Below are 24,710 nucleotides of genomic sequence, written 5' to 3' on the forward strand. Positions count from 1 at the left end.
ATTTTGTAGTTGTTTGTTTTTTGAGATTATTTGAAGTGCAGTAGCACAAGGGTGGCAAATACATGATGCAAGTAACATTATTTATCATTTCTCAATTCTGTGACCAGTATTACTCATTGATTATAGTATTCTTTCCTGGTGAGCCAAAGCACAGTTTCAGAAGGCACCTTATTCAGAACTCTGTTTTTCCACAGAGGTGATGTGCAAGATAAAATCTGTCTGCCGTCCCTGCTCTAGACTTTTCTATGTTTACTTAGTTTTTAATCAGTCATCTTTTATTATGTTTTGTGCATACCTAAAGTTAAGCATATTATGGATTTTCAGGTGGCAAGTAAAATATGCTCCTGAGAGATACAGTTGGTTCTCACTATTCATGGTAATTACATTCTATAAAATAGTGGCTGCGAACATCAAATGAGTGAGCACCAAATCATTACTACAAGGGGATATTTCTTCTTACTATGGGAAGGTGTTTTCATACTTCTCTTGTATGAAATAAAATATTAATTACTTGATAAGAGAACATCAATCTTTTATATAGTTTTTGTTTTATGTTGTAAGTTCCTCATTTTAAAAAAATGACCAGAGGTAGCTGCCATGCTGCAGTGTATATTCTGGTGTTTTCTTTTACAGGGAGGGTGACTGTGTGCTTTGTTAAGGAATTTAAGAATTAAATTTAATGTAGAAGTAATATTTCCTCCAGTTCCTTTCAGTCTTTGGGGCCTACAAATTAGATTTAGATTTATTTTCAAAGATGTAACATTCAAGTTTGCTTACAACCAGACTTTTCAACTATGGTTGGGATTTCTTTTTTCTTACTTCGGATTTTTCTTTGGTTTCTTCCATTTTGAGTGATAGTGATGTTTATTTGTTCAGTAATTGGACTGAGTTGGACCTTTTTTCTCTTGTTTTTTTGTTTTGCTTCTTATTATGTGCAGTACATTTCCTCTTTCAAATAACTCTGATACTGGTAGACAAGGGAGCAAATGTAATGGTTGTTTTTAGAGGTTCTCTATAGAGATTTAAAAACAGTCTTGGTAGCTCCTGGTAGCTCAGCTGGTAAAGAATCCACCTGCAATGCAGGAGGCCTTGGTTTGATTCCCAGGTTGGGAAGATCTGCTGGAGAAGGAATAGGCTACCCACTCCAGTATTCTGGCCTGGAGATTTCCATGGGGTTGCAGAGTCAGACATGACTGAGTGACTTTCACTTGAGATTCATTCAGAAGATAGGGAAGCCCATTGAATATTTTTAAAACAAGTATGCCATGTTCAACGTTATCCCTCAGAAAGATTAATCTAGTGATAGTATGGAAGATTAATTGGAGTGGGTAATAGCTTGGGTTAGAAGTGGGAGGTTTTTGCAATAATTCAAGCAGGGTATTTGGAGTACCAAATAGGGTTATAGCAATAGGAATGGAATAGGAATGGAAAGAAAGAGGGTAGAAACAGACTTCCCAGAGGTGGAACATTATGTCTTATGAATGGGGATGATATAGTGAAAGTCAACAGTGTTTCTGAGGATTTAGCTTAGGAGAATTGTGCTGCTGCAGAGAGACTTGGTATAATAATATATCTTGGTAGTGAGGGAGAAAGATGAGTTTAGTTAGAGGGATTTGAATATTTTGGGTTGATTGGTCTGCATATATCACTTAATGGGGATGTTGTAATTTTCTAAGGTAGAACTGTTCTTATACTATAGTTTGTACATCTTAGTTGTATCATATTTATAGTAAGCTTAACAGAAATTAAACTATAGACGTCCAACTAATAGGGTGAATAAGAGAGAGGAAGAAAAAAAGAATAAGAAAGGTAGAGATAAACAAATACACATGAAAGCTTATATAGAACAGTTAAGTCTCCCTCTCGACTTTAAAATACACATGTATACGTTTTGGGGAAAAACTTGAAATAGAAGATGTGAACTTGCTCTTTGAAGGAATTCAAGTAGTATGAACATCTTATCACACTGAATGATTCTAGAGTTTAAAGATAAGTTTTTATTTTGTTTCAAGAAAGACCCTAAGTGCAACATAATATGATTGCAAAGAAATGGTGCTTTACTGGGGAGATGAGAAGTCTGTATGGTTTGTTTTTATTTTCTGTTTATTTTTATAAATTAGCTATTTTGATTGAAATATAACATACATACAGAAAAGTGTACAAAAGTCTCAAGTTAATAAATGAATTATCACAAAGTGAACGTACCTGTGAAATCACCAGAACAAGAATTATCAGCAATTAAGAGCCTTCCATCATGCTCCTCCAAATTATTAGTACCATCTTTTTTTCCCAAAGGTTGTTACTTTTCTAACTTTTAAGAACATAGATTAATATTAATCAGTGACCACTATATAGTTTGTACAGCAAAATTTGGTGCAGAGAAGACATTAAGCATGAAAACTGTGGACTTAACTATAACATTGGGAATTTAAGGCTTAATGCAGATACATGATTATATATCTCACTGAGCTAAGGCTGTTATACTACATACATAATATTTGTTATATATTTGTTAATTTACAGTTTCTGTTTCCAAGGAGAAATGATGTGTTAATAAGTTGTAATAGAAGGAATTAAGTTGTAATAGAAGGAACAGTAAACCAAAAAAATCACCAAGTCCTGGGTTCTAATTTAAAATTCCACAAAGTATGAACAGTATTATTTGAATAGTTACTAAGAAAAGAATTACTGCCATCCCTGAAAATTATTCAGACCAAATTTACTACCCTGAACTCTGTTTTAGAGGAATTATCAGTCACCAGAAAATGGTATGCTATATCTTAATGCTTTATTGATACTGGTTTTAATCAATACTTACCAGTTAGGCTATTCTTACTAGTGGAGGACCAAAAAATAAATAAATAAATAAAATAAAAAATAAATTAAAAAAAACTAGTGGAGGACAATTGCCTATCAGTTCATATGGAGATACACATATGCATGATGCATACACAACAGTGTATACCAAAGTTTAATTTTAAAGTATGTACATTTTTGACATTTGTGTTTTCTCTGAAAATTAGGAAATTATTGTATCAGTTACCTTGTTTGAAAGTTGTAAGACTTAATCTTCAAAACCTGATTACTTTCCAGTATATGCAAGAAAACAAATTTCTGGACTAGTATTCTATGTAATAGAGCAAGTCTTACCTAAGTAGTACCCAGTTATGAGGCCAGGCCTAATAAAGACCAAATACACATTTCAAGTAATCTTCATATAGTGCTTAGCGGTTTACTGAATTCTTTCCTTGTTTATAAGAGTTTTATTTTGTTCTTTGGGGTATTCCAAGCATCTGATTATATCTTTCTAGTATAAATATCTCATTTTTCCTTCAGTGGATTAAATCTGCTAATGGTTTATTTTAGAAAAATGTTAATAATATTGGGATCTTTGTCTTTCAGTCTTTGATAGGCGTGCTTCTATCATTAAGCATGATACTGCTTTTTGGCATGATGTATGCATTTTATGATGCTAATAAAGTATTCAGTTTATTTTTATTTTATTAAGAATATTATCAGGAATATATCTACCTTAGCACTAAAGCCAGTATCTTATTTTATAGAGAATCATAAGAGGCATTTCCATGAAGATCATGAACAAGGCAACTGTATCCATTATTTCTGTTGCTGTTTAACATTGCCTTAGAAGTATTAGCCCACGCAACTAAATTACAGAAATCAGTTAGAGGCAAAAGAATTGGTAAGCCAGAAGGAAAACTGTGTCACTTTGGAGATGATACTATAGTACTTTGGAAAAACTTTAGTTGATTATAAAACTAACTCAAATTGTAAAGTAATTCAGGAAAGTGATAGGATATAAAATTAACATACAGAGACTTAGAGCCCAAACGGAGGCGGCGCGGAGCGTTTCGGCTCTCAGCGGATCGAGAACCCGTGTGTAGTGCGAGGCTGCGGCGGAGCCTCTACACTGAAGGCTCGAGAGGTTGGCAGCTTCAATTGAAGCACATCGAGCGGTGACAGCCGTGGAAGTCATGAGCGACAGCGGCGAGCATAACTACGGCGAGCGGGAATCCCGTTCTGCTTCCAGAAGTGGAAGTGCTCATGGATCTGGGAAATCTGCAAGGCATACCCCTGCAAGGTCTCGCTCCAAGGAAGATTCCAGGTGTTCCAGATCAAAGTCCAGGTCCAGATCTGAATCTAGGTCTAGATCCAGAAGAAGTTCTCGGAGGCATTATACAAGGTCACGATCTCGGTCCCGGTCCCATAGACAATCTCGTAGCAGATCTTACAGCAGAGATTATCGAAGACGGCATAGCCACAGTCATTCTCCCACGTCTACTCGCCGGCGTCATGTTGGGAATCGGGCAAATCCTGATCCCAACTGTTGTCTTGGAGTATTTGGATTGAGCTTGTACTCTACAGAAAGAGATCTAAGAGAAGTGTTCTCTAAATATGGCCCAACTGCTGATATATTTATTGTATATGACCAGCAATCTAGACGTTCAAGAGGATTTGCCTTTGTATACTTTGAAAATGTAGATGATGCCAAGGAAGCATAAGAGCGTGCCAATAGAATGGAGCTTGATGGACGTAGGATCAGAGTTGACTTCTCCATAACGAAAAGACCACATACTCCAACACCAGGAAAATTTACATGGGGAGACCTACCTATGGCAGCTCACGCCATCGAGATTACTATGACAGAGGATGTGATGGAGGCTATGATGATCGGGACTATTACAGCAGATCGTACAGAGGTGGAGGAGGAGGAGGTTGGAGAGCTGCTTAAGACAGGGATCAGATATACAGAAGACAGACCTTCTCCCTACTGTAGTCGTGGAGGATACAGATCATGTTCCAGATCTCGATCATACTCACCTGGTGGCTATTAAAGCATGAAGTTGAAGACTTTCTGAAACCTGCCCTAGAGTTGGGATTTTGTTTGTGGACAATATTTTTTATTGTCTCCTGTTTAAAAAGTGAACAGTGCCTAGTGAAGTTAGGTGACTTTTACACCTTTTTTGATGACTACCTTTGGTGGAGTTGAAATGCTGTTTTCATTCTGCATTTGTGTAGTTCGGTGCTTTGTTCAAAGTTAAGTGTTTTCAGAAAAGTATGTTTTGCATGTATTTTTTTACAGTCTAAAATTTTGACTGCTGAGAAGTTTCTGTTGTACAAAACTTCATTTAAATGGTTTTTCTGCTGAATCCAGGGCATTCTGAAGATTGAAGCCTGTGTGTAAAATGCTACCAAATGGCAAAAAGCAACAATAAAGTTTGGTTTTTACTTAAAAAAAAAAAAATTAACATACAAATATCAGTCCTCATATACACAAATAATAAACAGAGGCTATAACATTAGGACAAACCTTACAGCAACAACAAAGAAAATTAAATACTTGTGAAAAATTTAATAAATTTGTGAAACCTGTAAGCAGAAAAGCTTAGACACTCCAAAGACACAAAAATAGATTTGAAAAAATGGAAAGATACCTCTTATTCTTAAATTCTGTTACTCAAAATGATATAGATGTCAGTTCTTTCTTAAAGTAATTTATATATTTCCTGTAATTCCAGTAGAATGCCGCAACTATTTCATGAAATTAGACAAGATAAGAAAATTCACATGGAAAAATAAACATGTAAGAATCGCCAGGAAAACACTGAGAAAGGAAAACTTTGAAGAGAACTAGCACTATCAGATATTAAAACATAAATTCTCTGCAGTTAAGTGGTGTGGCATTACAATGAAAGAAACAAAAGGGTGAACAGAGAAGAACTACAAAAACAACTGAAAAACAGGTAATAAAAGGTCAGTAAATACATGAAAGTGTTGGTGACTCTAGTCACGTCTGACTCTTTGCAGCCCCATGGACTGTATAGCCTTCCAGGCTCCTCTGTCTGTGGAATTCTGCAGGCAAGATGACTGGAATGGGTAGCCATTCCCTTCTGCACGGGATCTTCCTGACCTCAGGGTTGAATCCGGGTCTCCTGCATTACAGGCAGATTGTTTACCATATGAGCCACTAGGGAAGCCCCAATAAGTGTGTACATATCAATAATTACTTTATATGTCAGTGGACTAAATGCTCTGATCAAAAGACATAGGAGGCTGATTGGATAAAAAACAAGACCCATCAATATGCTGCCTTAAAAGACTCCCTTTTAAAGGACTCCTTTTGAAAGGGGACTGAAAGTGAGGGATTGGGTAAAGTATTTCATGCAAACAGAAATGACAAGAAAGCAAGAGTAGCAATACTCATTTCAGAAAAAATAAGCTTTATACCAAGGGCCATGATGAAAGACAGACAGGCATTATATAATGATAAAAGGTATGATACAAGAAGAGGATATTGTACTTGTTAACATATATGCACCCAATCCAGGAACATCTATATATAAAGCAAATAATAACAGATACAAAGGGAGAAATTGGCAATAATATAGTAATAGTAGGAGACTTTAACACCCCACTGACATGGGTGGATATGTCATCCAGACAGAAAATCAGTAAGGCAACAGAGATCCTGAAAAAGAATAGATGAGTTGGATTTGTTATCTATGGGACATTCCATGGTGGCTGGGGGGCGGGGGCGGGGAAAGCAGAATACATTTTTTTAAAGTGCACATGGAATGTTCTCTAGGACAGATCACATACTAGGTCACAAGACAAACCTTAATTTGAAAGGATAGAAATTGTATCAAGAGGTTTTTTTTTTTTTTTTTTTTGATGATAATAGTGTGTAACTAGTATAACTATAGAAAGAAAAATGGGAAAATAACAGATGTGAAGAATAAACAACATGCTCCTAAAACATCAAAAGAGTAAATGATGAAAATCAAAGAGGAAATCATAAAATACCTCTAGACAAATGAAAATGGAAACACAATTTTCCAGAATCTGTGGGGTGTGGCAAAAGCAGTTCTAAGAGGGAAGTTGATGGCGATTAAAGGCTTCCTCAAGAAATAAGAAAAATTTCAAACAGCCTGATCCACCACCTAAAAGAAATAAAGAACAAAGTCAAAAGTCAGAAGAAGGAAGGAAATGTAATAATAAAGATCATAGAGGAAATAAACAAGATCAAAAAAGTCAAAAGAAAAGATCATTGAATCCAAGAGCTAGTTTTTTGAAAAGAGAAGCATAATTGATAAATTTTTAACCATGTTCACAAAGAAGAAAAGAGATAGGGCCCAAATAAAATAATAAAAGAGGAGAAAGAACAGCTAAAACCATGGAAATAAAAATAAAATAAGTTGAATAGGAGGCAGTACTCCCACATTCATTCTGTGAGTCCTCATAGGAAAGACATTTCAAGAAAAGAAAATTATAGGCCAGTGTCTTTGATGAATACAAATGCAGAAATCCTCAGCAAAATATTAGTAAGCCAAATACAGTAATTCATAAAAAGGATCATATACCATGATCAAGTTGGATTTATTCCAGGATCACAGTGATGGTTCAGTGTATGCAAATCAATGTGATAAACCACATTAAAGAAAGGAAAGATGAAAATCACAGTATTATCTCCATAGATACAGAGAAGACATTTGAAAAAAATGAACATTTGTTCGTGGTAAAAACTCTTACCAAAAAGTGAGTATAGAGGGAGCATGACAAATGCCATTTACAGTAAACCCACAGACACCATAATAATTCATGGTTAAAGCTGACAGCCTTCCCATTAAATTTAGGAACAAGATAAGGATGCCCATTCTAGTTGTTTCTGTTTGATGTGGTATTGGAAGTCCTAGCCACAGCAGTAAGACAAGAAAAAGAAAAGATATTCTAATTGAAGGGAAGAGGTAAAACTGTCACTATTTGTATATGACATGATACTTGATATAGAGAACCCTAATGTCTCTACCCCAAAACTATTAGAACTAAGAAATGAATTCAGCAAGGTTGCAGAATACAAGGTTAATGTATAGAAATCTGTTCCTTTCCATACAGTAATAATGAAATATCAGAAAGAGAAAGTAAAAAAAAAAAAAATTGAAATTATCAAAGTTTTAATTATTAGGAATAAACTTAACCAAGGAAGTGAAAGACATATACTCTGAAAACTATAAGCCGTTGGTAAAGGAATTTGAAGATGATTCAAGGAAATGGAAAGATTTATCCCATTCTGGCTTGGGTTGGAAGAATTACTATTATGAAAATGGCCATACTACCCAAAGAAATCTGTGCGATCCCTATCAAAATACCCATGACATTTTTCTCAAAATTAGAATAAGTAATCCTAAAACTTATATAGAATTGCAAAAGACCCTGGATTTCCAAAGCAGTCTGACAATCTCTTTAACAAGTGATGTCTGGTGAAACTATGTTACCATGTTAAACCAATGAGATTAGAACATTCCCTCACACCACATACAAAAATAAACTCAAAGTCATTTTAAGATATAAATGTAATACCTGAAACCATAAAACTCTTAGAAGAGAATATATTCAAGACATTTTGTCATAAATCGTAGCAGTATTTTCTTGGATCAGTCTCCCAAGGCAAAAGAAATGAAAGCAAAAATAAACAAATAAGGCCTAATTAAACTTAAAAACTTTTGTACAGTAAAGGAAACCATCAACAAAACAAAAGCAACCTGGGAGAAAATATTTGCAAATGATGCAGCTGAGAATGTAATATCTGCAGTGTTGGAACAACTCATACAACTCAATATCAGAAAAACTACCAAATCAAGAAAATGGGCAGAAGACATGAATAGACATTTCTGCAAAGAAGACATACAGATGGCTGAAAGGCACACAAAAAGATGTTCAACCTATCTAATTATTAGAGAAATGCAAATCAAAATTACAGTGATGTACCACCTCACACCTATAAAAATGGCTACCATCAGACAGTTTACAGATCACGCATGTTGGCGAGTATGTGTAGAAAAAGATACTCTTATACATTGTTGGTGAGAATGCAAATTAATGCAGTTACTATGCAGAACACATGGAGGTTCCTTAAAAAACTGAAGTCACAGCACCATCTAGTAGCTCTGCTCCTGAGCATATGTCTGGAAAAGACAAAAACTTTATTTGAAAACATACGTGCATCCCAGTGTTCTTTATAGCATTATTTACAATAGCCAAATCATGGAAGCCATCCAGGTACCCATCAACAGCTGACTGGATTAAGAAGATATGGGAGGGAGGGTGTGTGTGTCTGAACGTACACACACACACACACACACACACACACACACAGTGGAATATTGCTCAGCCATAAAGGACAAAATATTGCTATTTGCAGCAACATGGATGGGCTTAGAGAGTATTAAGTGTTTGGTAAGGGAAAAATAGTTACTATGATGGGCTTCTCTGGTGGCTTAGACAGAAAGAATATGCCTGCAATGTAGGAGACCTGGGTTCAATCCCTGGGTCAGGAACATCTCCTAGCGAAGGGAATGACTTATCCATTCCAGTATTCTTGCCTGGAAATCCCGTGGACAGAGGAGCCTGGTGTCCATGGGGTCGCAATGAATTGGACATGACTGAGCGACTGTCACTTACTCAAGATGGAGAAACCCCCAAAACACTATCTTAACCAAGTGATCAAGATTAGCATCACAAGTAATAGGACATAGTGATATTATGTACCCCTTGATATACATTTAAGAAGAGTACAAAAATCATTTCTGTGGAATTCTTTTCAAAAATGAATAACTGAATAACTTATTCAAATGAAAAAATTCTAGACAATCCCTATTTGAGGGGCAGTCTACAAATAACTGACTACTATTCTTTAAAAGTATCAAGATCGTAGTACACACAATCACATGCACAGACCAAGGAATTGTCACAGATTGAAGGAGACTAGGAAAACTAACAACCAAAAACAGCTTGGGCTTGTAGATAAGATCCTGGAACAGGAAAGAGACATTAGTGGAAACACTGGTGAATTTCTAATAAGGTCTGTAGTTAATTCATAGTGGTAAGTCAGTATTATTTTCCTGGTTTTGATAGTTGTGCTATAGTTATGTAAAAAGTTACCATTATAGGAAATGGGGTGATGTATGTTTGGACATGCTCTGTTATATTTACTTTAATGTGGTAAATGAAAGTAAAATGTTAAAAAAGGATATTATGAAGAATGCCTTTGTTTTTATTTGGGAAGCATCAATGGAGATGATCATATGGCATTTTCCTCCACTGAACTAATCAGGAAATCAAATTAACAGGGTTCCTAACATTATACCATTTCATTTTAGGAATGAACATAAAGTCCCATTTTTAATGGATAAAAATTTATATCCCAAAGGGATTTTGACATGTATAAGCCAATAAAAGTTAATCTCAAGATTTTTCTCTAACAGTTTTTATATGTAAAATGTTTAAATTTTAGGTTTAGTACATAATCACAAAAATATTTTTAGGATCCCCTTATAGATTTATCCTAATGTAACTTTCATTTTAGTCTCCTCGTTATCAGTATAGCAGATTCTAATAGATGAATCAAAGAAAAGTGACTTATGCTGTGAATTGTTTAAATAGTTGTTTTAGATATTTTGAACTGAAATCTCTAGTCTAAAAGTTTTCAGTGAAGGTAGTATCTACCTCCAGCGAGTGTGAATTTGTAGAGACATTTTAATGTTCAGTGGTCCCACTGGCCACTCATGTAAGAGAAAATCTTTATACTTACTTGAATCTAGAATTTAATTTTATTTTAGTTATAAACCAAAACACTTTCGCATGATACTAGTAATACACTTCATTTTCTAGGTGTGATATTATTTTGTAACTTAAAGAGTGGTGATATATTTTTTGTTTGAAATCTTAAATTTTTTTCACTGTTGGATATTTATTTCATCTATAGTAATAGTGCTCATGCTATTTGAGTCACCAATGGACCTGTGTTGAATTGAAGTTGGGATCATGAATGCTGCCATTTTGTCCCTCCGGTTTGTGACCTGAGTGGAGTCTTGCCCCACTGGTTTTAATTAGCCTCACTCTAATTGTCCTAGTTTGGACTGCGTGCCCAAACTTGGATCATATGCTTTGTGTGTAAGTGTGTCTTTGTACACATGCTGCAAGCATGCTTGAGTCATCAGTATATATGTGTTTGTAATAGGTGTTACATAGTGATACTTGACTCATCTAGAAGATAACCCATTTAGTAACTTTAGTTACTTGCAGTTCAGTGGAGAACCTGGAAAGTAAGTTAGGCCAAGAGTTCTGAGCAGCTGCATTGTCTTAGATGTCTGATAGGCCTACTTCAACTTTTACTTATAGGAGAGCAACTTAGTCCCACCTAGATCCAATTATACACACAGTTCTGGTAAGATTGATGATCATTGGATGGGCCTGTGGCAGATGAGCAAAACCGGGTAAAAGGCTTCAGAACTCTGCTGCTTAAAAAGGCGCTATTGACCACAAAAAGGGACACTTAACAGTAAGAACAGAATGAGAAAAAAACAGCCCCTCTAAACTGATGTTGCCATTCTTTCAAAAAATTTTCACATTGTTATGCATTAAAAAGTTGAGAAAATTAACACTGTTGGATTAAAAGTGTGGCTAATATTGTGACATTTTACATTTTCTCCAAATTTAGGAATTTTATGGCAAATTTACTGATTATTAAGTAGATTAGAGGGCCTGGGACAAACTACTAACAGATGCATGGCATTGCCTACATTGTAGCAAATGTAGCAGTGAGATTATTCTCCTTTTATGTAAAGTATAGAAAGTATTTCCTTTTATATATTAATACCCCCCAAAATGAGAAAAAATATAAAAGAAAATAACTTGAAAAAATTTTTTTCTGAGGCTATTAGTATTTTAGGTGATAGTCTTATATACCTTGGTTTTACCTGAAGGCATCTGTTTATTATTTATTATGCACCTGAACTATGTCAGGCCTTGTGCTAGCAGGGATAAGAAGATAAGAACTGATTCTTGTCTTCAAAGTAACACTAGAATTAAATGGAATGATGGAATAGAGAGAGTGAAATGATGATGGTTAGTCTTCATTTCTTCACAGTGACCAAAGCTCTGATAGGGAGGCAGTGTGTTATACTGACTAGGGGCATACATGTTGCAAGAAGGTGAGGAGTTTAATTCCATTGTCATTTACCAGCTGTGTGCCTGTTATCAATTTCTTCAAATTGTAAAGTGAGGGTAATACCTACTTGTGTTTAATGCACTACCATATCAAAACATTTAAGTGCTGTGCCTAGCATGGTACTTTTTACTACTAGGGCTATGATTTACAGAAGTTGCTTACTTATTCTCAGACAGAAACTATTTTACTACATATGCAAAACATTGAGTAAAAAACTGAATTAGCAACAAGGTCACAAGTCATAAGTTATTAGCATTAAAGTACTTGTTAACCTTCAAGTATTTAAGTATATTAAGGGTGGTATTTAAAAAGTCAAGGTGAGTCTAATTGGCTTCATTGGTCTATAGAGAGTTACTTGTATAACTAGTTTAGAAATGAAGCAACTTAACACTGGTTATAAAGGTTTAAAAAAAAAGTTAATTTTGAGAATAGCCATACATGGAATAAATGAATTCTTGAATACATTATAGATATCTTTGTATGGTTAAAGACCTGATAATGATAAAGTAGAATCTTAAGGTGGAGTAATCTAGAATGATTTTTAATTTGATGACTCTATTTTATAGCTCAGGGAAAAGCAAATTATTACTTATATGGAATTACATAACAAAAATCAGAACTGTTCCTATTGCTTTCATTAAACTTCAGTGAAGTAGCATTAATTGTGCAAACTGAATACCACTGAAAAAGACTCTACTATGTCAGTTAGCCTACTATCCAAACTTGCATCTTCACAGACCTGTGCATTCATTCATTCAGCAAATACTGAGTGCCTGCTGTGTTTTATGGCAGGCGTCATCTTTGAAGAGCTTTGCTATAAAGGAAGGTAAAACATCAAGCACATTGATAGTTAAAGTGTTTCACCTTGCAGACCTCTGGGGAGATTGCTATGGATTTAGAAGTTGTGCTCATCTCAGGCAAAATACAGGAATTGATGACATATGGCAAAAAGTTTTTTTCTTCACGGAAGCTAGCAAAAGGAGACAGAAAGGGAATACAAGGTGAGAGAGATGGTTTATCACTATCCTTTCCATTCAAGATGTACTTTTCAAATAACCAGTATATACCTAGGGTTGACTCTGTTTGTAGGACTTTGGTAAATGATGGGGAGAAAAATACAAAAGAGCAATAACATGGCCCTTGCTCTGAAGGATCTGGCCCTCTTGTGATGACAAGACTCTTTGGAAATAAGCAACTGCCCTTTCTTCTTTTTGCCTATATAAAGTAGTTTTCTAAAGGATTTTTCAATACACAGGGATCTATACCATAATTCATCTCTCTCTCTTTTTAAATTATTTGCTATGAAACTTTTCAAATATTTACAAAAGTAGAGAAAATAGTGGAATGAACCCCACCCTCCAAACTCAGCCAGCAGATTCAACAGCGATCATCATTTTGTAATATTTGGTTAAGATTCCTTTTTTCATTTCTTTCCTTTTCTTTTTTCCTTTTCCTCCTTTCTTACTGTTTCTTTTCCTTCCCTTTTTTTTTTTTTTTTTTTAGCATGCAGGATCTTAGTTCCCTGATCAGGGATCAAACCCAGGCCCTCAGAGTGAAAGTGCAAAGTTCTAACCATTGGACCACCAGGGAATTCCCTTTTTGCTTTCTTCTCTTTTTTTCCAAAGTTTAAAAAAATTATGATGTACATTGCTACGCTAAACACATCTGTATTATAACATTATTTTTAATGCCTGTTTGTAGTTCATCATATATATGCACTATAGAAAGCAATTCTCTACTGATGGGAATTTTCTTTATTATTCATTATTATTATAGTTTATTTTTTATGAATAGTTCTTTCTGGAATATATTTACATGCTTATATCTTTATATCTTATATCCTTCTATATTTTTGACATCTTTATGCATACATCTTTCTTACATGTGGCATTCTTGGAATGGAATTTCCTGGAAATGAGATTGCTGAAGCAAAGAGCATGCACCTTTTACAGATTGCTATATAATACCAAACTGACTTTCAGAAATACTGTTGTTAATTCTTATTTCCATTAACAGTATGCTTGTTTATCTTTGCTGATCTGAGTTTTGTCAGTCTATTAATTTTACCAATTTCCTGGTATTAAAAGATTTTTTTATGTGCATTTAAAAATTACTGGGGGACTTCCCTGCCAGTCCAGTGGTTAAGACTCTGTGCATCCAGTGCAGAGGGCATGGGTTCCATCCCTGGTTGGGGAATTAAAATCCCACATGGTGTATGGCATGACCAAGAAAAGAAGAAGAAGAAAAATCACTAATGAGGCTGAGCGTGTTTATTCTTATTATGAACCATTTGTATTTCTTCTTTTGTGAGTTCAGGCTACTCTTTTATAAGCATTACTTTCATTATTTATTTATTTATTCAGAAATCATAATATCATTATTTTCAAGGTGCTTCATAATTTTGTCCTAAGTTCTTTTTCCAACTTAATAATGTCCAGTAAGAGTCATTCTACCCACTAACAAATAATTCCCAATTCATATACTTCATTCTGTTCATTTTTTTCTTGGATTCATGCTTTTAAGTATTGTTTTACTATTCTTTTCTGCCTATTCAAACCCTTCAGAATTCTTAAAGCCCATCTTGCAGTAGTCTCTCCAAATACTGTAGCCTTTACCCATTTTCTCTTATTTGAATTCCCACTGTATCTGTTGTTTCTACACCTTGATTTAGTAGCAGATTATAGGCTGCTTTATGTTATGTATCAAGCACTGTGTTGAGTCCATGAGTATATAGCTGCACAGAGCACAGTCTGTCCTTGTGAAGTTTATAGTGTAGTAATGGTTTGTTTATTCCCACTTCTTTGCTTTATGGTGATTGAACTTTTCATATACCTCTGTTATGTATGAAGAATACATACATGTTTAGATATACTATAGTTGCATAACCCCAACTATATTGTATTGAGAGTATTGAGCATATAAACCATGTTTTATCTTCTCTGTTTCTTATAACACTTAACTAATTTCTGAGCACATAGCCATTACTAAGTGTATACTTGCTCTCTTAGTATAGTATCAAAAGTCATAGGCTTGGAGTCACATACCTGACCTCATATTACAGCTCAAGATCTTATGAACTGTATAACATTTCAAAGTAGCTTAGCCTCTCTAAGCTTATTTGCTCATATATTAAATACCTGCTTCATAAGGCTGTCATGGGTTAAATGACATATTGATATTAATCAGATGATATATGTAAAGGATTTAGCACAATGTTTGGTACAGCATAGATTCTCATTAAAAGATATTAGTTATTGTAATAATTTGTGTAACCTTTCAAGCTACAAAGTGCTTCAGTAACCTTTCTTTTTTTCCCTCAGTAACCTATTACATCCCTAACTCCTTTCATCTAAGCAGTTACCAAATTCTACTCAATTTATTCAGCTATCTTGTCAATGTAGCCTCTCCTTTATTTTATTTATTTATTTATTTATTTGGTTGTACCACTTGGCTTGCAGGATCTTGGTTACCTGATTAGGAACTGAACCCAGGCCCTTGGCAGTGAATGGCTGAGTGGTAACCATTGGACCACCTAGCCTCCCTAGCCTCTCCTTTTAATCCTCACTGAAACCCACAATAAGAAATATATTTTTTATTGTAACTTAGTATGTTCTTAGTGTATTTACTCATATCTGAAACAAAATTCTATGAAATAATATTCATTGTTATTGTATGTGAAGCACTCTGATATTTTTGTTGTAGTTCTGTTCTATATTATTTTAAAAAGAAAAGTTGGAAAAAAAAAAAGAAAAGTTGGTCACAGCCATTAAAATATTTCACAACAAACAGGTTGAAACACACAACCCTAGATTTTTTGGAGTCTGCTGAATTTGGACTACTCCTGAGTTAGATTATGTTCAAGTGTAAATTTTCAGTGAAATAGAAAACAGATGATTTTAGAAAATAGAGCTTATTTTAGAAAACAGAGCTTATTCTGGTTGCATTTTGTTATTCATTAGTTATATATAGTTAGATTTACCTATTCTCTGTTGAAGGTGGGAGTGTTCTGTTGTGCATATTCCAGAGCCGGTATAGAATGAAATTACTAAGTAATTGGGTCAGAGCTTCCCACCTTGGCAGAAATTTCTCAACCACTTCATATATCTGTTGCTTTTCTTAGGACAGAATTGACGTACATGGACTTTAAAGTCATTAGCATAATTCTCAGAGAGGGACCTAAAAACTTTTATTGCAGTAATTTTTCTAACATTTTAAAAAACAGAAACAGTGGTATAATGAATCTCCATTCCTATATTCAACATCAGTAATTAGCATCATTAAGTCAGTTCTAAGAGGAATTTTTAGCAAAGAACTTGTAAGGCACATACAATTCCCTTTCCTTAATACAGATAGCTGATCTGTTTTAAGAAGAGAGATATCAGCCCTAGTGTACCTTGTGTAGGTAATCAGAACCTATTCATTTTGATACCTGCAAGGAGAGTAAAAATACACAGAGGAGTAGTGATGGAGTGGGGTAGATTTTCCTGAGGCCCAGCCAGAACGTTAGACCCTGACCATCTTACGTAGAACCTTTCAGCAGCCTTGTTTGCCAGTCTCCCTACTACCACTCGGTACTACCTACCTTGCTGCTGTTAGACTGATCTTTTAAAAATGACTTGGTGGGGGAATAGGTGGTCATTACATTTATCTTCTATTTAAAACCTTTGCTACCTATAGAATGGGCTTCCCTGGTGGCTCAGCGGTGAAGAATCTGCCTGGCAGTGCAGGAGACGTGGGTTCATTCCCTGGGTGGGAAAGATCCCCTGGAGAAGGAAATGGCAATTCACTCCAGCATTCTTGCCTGGAAAATCCCATGGACAGAGGCACCTGGAGGGCTACAGTCTGAGGGGTTGCAAGAGTCAGACGCAGCTTAGCAACTAAGCAGCAACAACAGCCTTTAAAGTCCCAAACCTTAGATCTTTATTTGAAATCTCACTCCAGTCTACCTTTCTAGCTTTCTCTCCTATTGTCTCTTTACTGCCATATTCAGTTTCATATTAGAATAACCAATCCATTTTAAGACTTGTATTCCCTTTTCAAGATCCAATTTAAATTTCATCAGGTGGATGAGACCTTTTTAACTACCCAGAAAAAAATGGTAGTTCCTTTGTTTGTATGTGTGTGTTTTGCCACTTAACTGAGTTTATTTATTAAAGTTTGCCCTTTATAAGGTAGTGATCTTCTCCAAAGCAGAGGTTATAGCTTTCTCTTCTTGGTATCCTAACACTTCTTTGGTGCCCACAACAGTGAAACCTACTATGAGTTTAATTGAATGTTCATACTTTTAGAATTTTAGCATCTAACTCCAACACAGGTTCTCTCCAGATAAGAGTTCACTACAGTTTTTTTTTTTTAATTTGATTTTGTAGATTAAAAATTTTTTCCTTCCCTCACTGGGGACTTTTACTGAAATTTCTATAGAGAACCTGAGTTCCTAGGCTTTTGCTTAGTGGGAAGTATATTTGGTAAACTAATATAGAGTATCCATCTTCATCAATTCTCTAATAAAGGTAAGAAAAATCTACTTTCAGTATACTTAGTTTTCTGCTGTTGTTAAACAATGTGGTTTTATGGAACTGTAAAGCAAAATGGAGTGGAGTACATTTGTGCCTTATTTGTGCTTATAATAGCCTTGACAAATTTTTGATATATTTCAGCTCATGGAATGCTGTGTAAATGCCCTGGTGACATCCTTTAAAGAGACTATCTTAGCAGAATGCCAAGGCATGATCAAGCGAAACGAAACTGAAAGTAGGTAAAACACTACATAAAGTTATCATACTCTTTTAATAGGATATCTTTGAAGCACATCACTTTTAATAAATTACTGTTAGATCATTCTTTTATACATATGTATTTTCATTATGGAAAACTGTGTAAAGAAAAGGCTCAAAGTATTTAGCATAGTTAGAAATGCTGTAAAGAAGATTATGAATTTGTATCTTAAGCATTTTTTTCTCCTTGGGTATCATTATGTTTGTATGTGCTCATGTCAATTTCAGTTTGTCCTCAAAAGTAAGACTGCTTTTATTTTTTTTTCCATTTATTTTTATTAGTTGGAGGCTAATTACTTTACAATATTGTAGTGGTTTTTGCCATACACTGACATGAATCAGCCATGGATTTACATGTGTTTCCCCATCCCGATCCCCCCTCCCACCTCCCTCCCCATCCCATCCCTTTGGGTCTTCCCAGTGCACCAGCCCTGAGCACTTGTCTCATGCATCCAACCTGGGCTGGTGATCTGTTTCACCCTTTATAGTATACTTGTTTCAGTGCTGTTCTCTTAGAACATCCCACCCTCGCCTTCTCCCACAGAGTCTAAAAGTCTGTTCTGTACATCTGTGTCTCTTTTTCTGTTTTGCATATAGTGTTATTGTTACCATCTTTTTAAATTCCATATATATCCGTTAGTATCCTGTATTGGTCTTTATCTTTCTGGCTTACTTCACTCTGTATAATGGGCTCCAGTTTCATCCATCTCATTAGAACTGATTCAAATGAATTCTTTTTAATGGCTGAGTAATATTCCATAGTGTATATGTACCACAGCTTCCTTATCCATTCACCTGCTGATGGGCATCTAGGTTGCTTCCATGTCCTGGCTATTATAAACAGTGCTGCGATGAAACATTGGGGTGCACGTGTCTCTTTCAGATCTGGTTTCCTCGTTGTGTATGCCTAGGACTGTGATCACTGGGTCACATGGCAGTTCTATTTCCAGTTTTTAAGGAATCTCCACACTGTTCTCCATAGCGGCTGTACTAGTTTGCATTCCCACCAACAGTGTAAGAGGGTTCCCTTTTCTCCACACCCTCTCCAGCATTTATTGCTTGTAGACTTTTGGATAGCAGCCATTCTGACTAGTGTGTAATGGTACCTCATTGAGGTTTTGATTTGCATTTCTCTGATAATGAGTGATGTTGAGCATCTTTTCATGTGTTTGTTAGCCATCTGTATGTCTTCTTTGGAGAAATGTCTGTTTAGTTCTTTGGCCCATTTTTTGATTGGGTCATTTATTTTTCTAGAATTGAGCTGCAGGATTTGCTTGTATATTTTTGAAATTAATCCTTTGTTTCTTCATTTGCTATTATTTTCACCCATTCTGAAGGCTGTCTTTTCACCTTGCTTATAGGTTCCTTTGTTGTGCAAAAGCTTTTAAGTTTCATTAGGTCCCATTTGTTTATTTTTGCTTTTATCCCCAATATTCTGGGAGGTGGGTCATAGAGGATCCTGCTGTGATTGATGTCAGAGAGTGTTTTGCCTATGTTCTCCTCTAGGAGTTTTATAGCTTCTGGTCTTACATTTAGATCTTTAATCCATTTTGAATTTATTTTTGTGTATGGTGTTAGAAGATGTTCTAGTTTGATTCTTTTACAAGTAAGTGGTTGACGAGTTTTCCCAGCACCACTTGTTAAAGAGGTTGTCTTTTTTCCATTGTATATTCTTGCCTCCTTTGTCGAAGATAAGGTGTCCATAGGTTCATGGATTTATCTCTGGGCTTTCTATTCTGTTCCATTGATCTATATTTCTGTCTTTGTGCCAGTACCATACTGTCTTGATGACTGTGGCTTTGTAGTAGAGTCTGAAGTCTGGCAGGTTGATTCCTCCAGTTCCATTCTTCTTTCTCAAGATTACTTTGGCTGTTTGAGGTTTTTTGTATTTCCATACAAATTGTGAAATTATTTGTTCTAGTTCTATGAAGAATACTGTTAGCTTGATAGGGATTGCATTGAATCTATAGATTGCTTTGGGTAGTATACTCATTTTCACAATATTGATTCTTCCAATCCATGAACACGGTATGTTTCTCCATCTGTTTGTGTCCTCTTTGATTTCTTTCATCAGTGTTTTATAGTTTTCTATGTATAGGTGTTTTGTTTCTTTAGGTAGATATACTCCTAAGTATTTTATTCTTTTTGTTGCAATGGTGAATGGTATTGTTTCCTTAATTTCTCTTTCTGTTTTCTCGTTGTTAGTGTATAGGAATGCAAGGGATTTCTCTGTGTTAATTTTATATCCTGCAACTTTACTATATTCATTGATTAGCTCTAGTAATTTTCTGGTAGAGTCTTTAGGGTTTTCTATGTAGAGGATCATGTCATCTGCAAACAGCGAGAGTTTCACTTCTTCTTTTCCTATCTGTATTTCTTTTACTTCTTTTTCTGCTCTGATTGCTGTGGCCAAAACTTCCAAAACTATGTTGAATAGTAGTGGTGAGAGTGGGCACCCTTGTCTTGTTCCTGACTTAAGGGGAAATGCTTATGCTTTTTCAATTTTTCACCATTGAGGATAATGTTTGCTGTGGGTTTGTCATATATAGCTTTTATTATGTTGAGGTATGTTCCTTCTATTCCTGCTTTCTGGAGAGTTTTAATAATTGGATGTTGAATTTTGTCAAAAGCTTTTTCTGCATCTATTGAGATAATCATATGGTTTTTCTTTCAATTTGTTAATGTGGTGTATTACATTGATTGATTTGTGGATATTAAAGAATCCTTGCATTCCTGGGATAAAGCCCACTTGGTCATGATGTATAATCTTTTTAATATGCTGTTGGATTCTGTTTGCTAGAATTTTGTTAACGATTTTTGCATCTATGTTTATCAGTGATATTGGCCTGTAGTTTTCTTTTTTTGTGGCGTCTTTGTCTGGTTTTGGAATTAAGGTGATGGTGGCCTCATAGAAGGAGTTTGAAAGTTTACCTTCTTCTGCAATTTTCTGGAAGAGTGTGAGTAAGATAAGTGTTAGCTCTTCTCTAAATTTTTGGTAGAATTCAGCTGTGAAGCCATCTGGTCCTGGGCTTTTGTTTGCTGGAGGGTTTCTGATTACAGTTTCGATTTCCATGCTTGTGATGGGTCTGTTAAGATCTTCTATTTCTTCCTGGTTCATTTTGGAAAGTTATACTTTTCTAGGAATTTGTCCATTTCTTCCAAGTTGTCCATTTATTGGCATAGAGCTGCTGGTAGTAATCTCTTATGATCGTTGTATTTCAGAGTTGTCTGTTGTGATCTCTCCATTTTCATTTCTAATTTTATTGATTTGGTTCTTCTTCCTTTGTTTCTTAGTGAGTCTTGCTAACGGTTTGTCGATTTTGTTTATCTTTTCAAAAAACCAGCTTTTAGCTTTGTTGATTTTTGCTATGGTCTCTTGTTTCTTTTGCATTTATTTCTGCCCTAATTTTTAAGATTTCTTTCCTTCTACTAACCCTGGGGTTCTTCATTTCTTCCTTCTCTAGTTGCTTTAGGTGTAGAGCTAGGTTATTTATTTGACTTTTTTCTTGTTTCTTGAGATAAGCCTGTAATGCTATGAACCTTCCCCTTAGCATTGCTTTTACAGTGTCCCATAGGTTTTGCGTTGTTGTGTTTTCATTTTCATTTGTTTCTATGCATATTTTAATTTCTTTTTTTATTTCTTCTGTGATTTGTTGGTTATTCAGAAGTGTGTTATTTAGCCTCCATATGCTTGAATTTTTAATAGTATTTTTCCTGTAATTGAGATCTAGTCTTACTGCATTGTGGTCAGAAAAGATGACTGGAATGATTTCAATTTTGTTGAATTTACCAAGGCTAGATTTATGGCCCAGGAAGTGATCTATTCTGGAGAGGGCTCTGTGTGCACTCGAGAAAAAGGTGAAATTGATTGTTTGGGGGTGAAATGTCCTATAGATATCAGTTGGGTCTAGCTGGTCCATTGTGTCATTTAAAGTTTGTGTTTCCTTGTTAATTTTCTGTTTAGTTGATCTATCCATAGGTGTGAGTTGGGTATTAAAGTCCCCCACTATTATTGTGTTACTGTTAATTTCCTCTTTCATACTCGTTAGCGTTTGCCTTACATATTTTGGTGCTCCTATGTTGGGTGCATATATATTTATAATTGTTAGATCTTCTTCTTGGATTGATCCTTTGATCATTATGTAGTGTCCTTCTTTGTCTCTTTTCACAGCCTTTATTTTAAAGTCTATTTTATCTGATATGAGTATTGCGACTCCTGCTTTCTTTTGGTCTCCATTTGTGTGAAATATTTTTTTCCAGCCCTTCACTTTCAGTCTGTATGTGTCCCTTGTTTTGAGGTGGTCTCTTGTATCCATTCAGCCAGTCTGCGTCTTTTGGTTGGGGCATTCAGCCCATTTACATTTAAGGTAATTATGGATAGGTATCGTCCCGTTGCCATTTGCTTTGTTGTTTTGGGTTCATGTTCATACAACCTTTCTGTGTTTCCTGTCTAGAGAAGATCCTTTAGCATTTGTTGAAGAACTGGTTTGGTGGTGCTGAATTCTCTCAGCTTTTGCTTGTCTGTAAAGCTTTGAATTCTCCTTCATATCTGAATGAGATCCTTGCTGGGTACAGTAATCTGGGTTGTAGGTTATTCTCTTTCATTACTTTAAATATGTCCTGCCATTCCCTTCTGGCCTGAAGGGTTTCTATTGATAGATCAGCTGTTATCCTGATGGGAATCCCTTTGTGTGTTATTTGTTGTTTCTCCCTTGCTGCTTTTAGTATTTGTTCTTTGTGTTTGATCTTTGTTAATTTGATTAATATGTGTCTTGGGGTGTTTCGCCTTGGGTTTATCCTGTTTGGGACTCTCTGGGTTTCTTGGACCTGTGTAACTATTTCCTTCCCCATTTTAGGGAAGTTTTCAGCTATTGTCTCCTCGAGTATTTTCTCATGGCCTTTCTTTTTGTCTTCTTCTTCTGGGACTCCTGTGATTCAAATGTTGGGGCATTTCACATTGTCCCAGAGGTCCCTGAGGTTGTCCTCATTTCTTTTGATTCTTTTTTCTTTTTTCCTCTCTGCTTCATTTATTTCCACCATTTTATCTTCTACCTCACTTATCCTATCTTCAAACTCCGTTATTCTACTCTTGGTTCCCTCCAGAGTGTTTTTGATCTCTTTTATTGCATTATTCATTTTTAATTGATTTTTTTATTTCTTCTAGGTCCTTGTTAAACATTTCTTGCATCTTCTCAATCTTGTCTCCAGGTTATTTATCTGTGACTCCATTTTGTTTTCAAGATTTTGGATCATTTTTATTATCATTATTCTAAATTCTTTTTCAGGTAGATTCCCTATCTCCTCCTCTTTTGTTTGGCTTGGTGGGCATTTTTCATGTTCCTTTACCTGTTCGGTATTTCTCTGCCTTTTCATCTTGTTTAGATTTCTGTGTCTGGAGTTGCCTTTCTCTATTCTGGTGGTCTGTGGTTCCTTTTTATTGTGGGGTTTTACCCAGTGGGTGGGGTTGGACGATTGGCTTGTCAAGGTTTCTTGGTTAGGGAAGCTTGCGTCGGTGTACTGGTGCGTGGAACTGGATTTCTTCTCTGTGGAGTGCAACGGAGTGTCCAGTAGTGAGTTTTGAGATGGGTCTATGTGTTAGGTGTGACTTTGGGCAGCCTGTATGTTGACACTCAGGGCTATGTTCCTGCATTGCTGGAGAATTTGCGTGGTATGTCTTGCTCTGGAACTTACTGGCTCTTGGGTGGTGGTTGGTTTGAGTGTAGGTATGGAGGCTTTTGGATGGTCTCTTATTACTTAATGTTCCATGTAGTCAGGAGTTTTCTGGTTTTCTCAGGTTTTGGGCTTAAGTCTCCTACCTCTGGATTTCAGTCTTATTCTTCCAGTAGCCTCAAGGCTTCTCCAACTATACAGCACTGATAATAAAACTTCTAGGTTAATGGTGAAAAGATTCTCCACAGTGAGGCACACCCAGAGAGGTTCACAGAGTTACATGAAGTAGAGGAGAGGGAGGAAGGAGATAGAGATGAGCAGGAGGAGAAAAAGGGGGACTCAAGAGGAGAGAGACAGATCTACACAGTACTCTGTTCCCTAAGTGTTCTCCATAGCCCAGAACACCCACAGAGATTCACAGAATTGGATTGGGAAGAGAAGGGGGAGGGAGGAAATAAGAAGTGATCTAGGGAGAAAAAGGTGAGTCAAAAGGGGGAGAGAGTAATCATCACACTCCTGAGTAAAAATGGGTACTGAATATTGGATTCTTAAGTGCCCAAAATTGATATCAGATACTGAAAAACAAAGATTAAGAATCTAGAGGTTAGACTCTTAAAAATACAATATTAAAAACAAAAACACAAAAAATTTAAGAAATATATATGAAGTTTGCTTTAAAAATAGGGTCCTTTTTTTTTTTTGCAAGGTTATAGTGAAATGAAAATGAAAATTAAGGGGTAATAGAGGACTTTAAAAGAAAATTAAAAAAAAGAAGAAAGGAAAAAAAATTTTTTAATTAAAAAAATTAGTAAAAATATATGAAAATGAAAAATAAGGAGTAATAGAGGACTTTAAAAGAAAATAAAAGAAAATGAAAATTAACAAGTAATAGAGGAGTAATAGGGAATTTTAAAAGAAAATAAAAGAAAAAATTAAAAAAAAAATTTTTTTTAATTAAAAAAAAAGTAAAAATATATCTAGGAATTTCTCTGGAGCTGTTGCGGGCAGTGTGGGTTCAGTTCAGTTTCAGATAGCTCCTTGTTCCAGCTTACACTTCTCGATATCTATAGGCCCCTTCCGGTGTAGTCAGTGTTAACTACAGGGATTTTAATCTGTTGCACTGGTCACTTCTGAAGCGGTTCCCTTTGTTTATCTGACTTCTGTTTGCCGGTCTCTTCAGTGTCTAATTTCCGCCGTGACACAGGCAGGTGGACGTGGTCTCTTGTTTAGGTTCACTTGTT

At 35.5% G+C, this 24,710-nt stretch overlaps 1 protein-coding gene and 1 pseudogene across 2 annotated transcripts in view; both read left to right on the forward strand.

The window, feature by feature from the left end:
* CUL5 (cullin 5) overlaps positions 1 to 24,710 on the forward strand; it is a 129,665-nt gene that overhangs the window by 68,627 nt on the left and 36,328 nt on the right. For both annotated transcript variants that reach the window (XM_043898309.1, XM_043898318.1), the window contains one exon: positions 17,683 to 17,776. In XM_043898309.1, coding sequence (XP_043754244.1) covers positions 17,683 to 17,776 — 94 coding nt within the window. The remainder of the gene's footprint in view (positions 1 to 17,682; positions 17,777 to 24,710) is intronic.
* On the forward strand, positions 6 to 12,811 carry LOC122691657 (annotated as a pseudogene).

This window comes from Cervus elaphus, chromosome 1 (assembly GCF_910594005.1).
Source record: "Cervus elaphus chromosome 1, mCerEla1.1, whole genome shotgun sequence".
NCBI classification, from domain to species: Eukaryota; Metazoa; Chordata; class Mammalia; order Artiodactyla; family Cervidae; genus Cervus; species Cervus elaphus.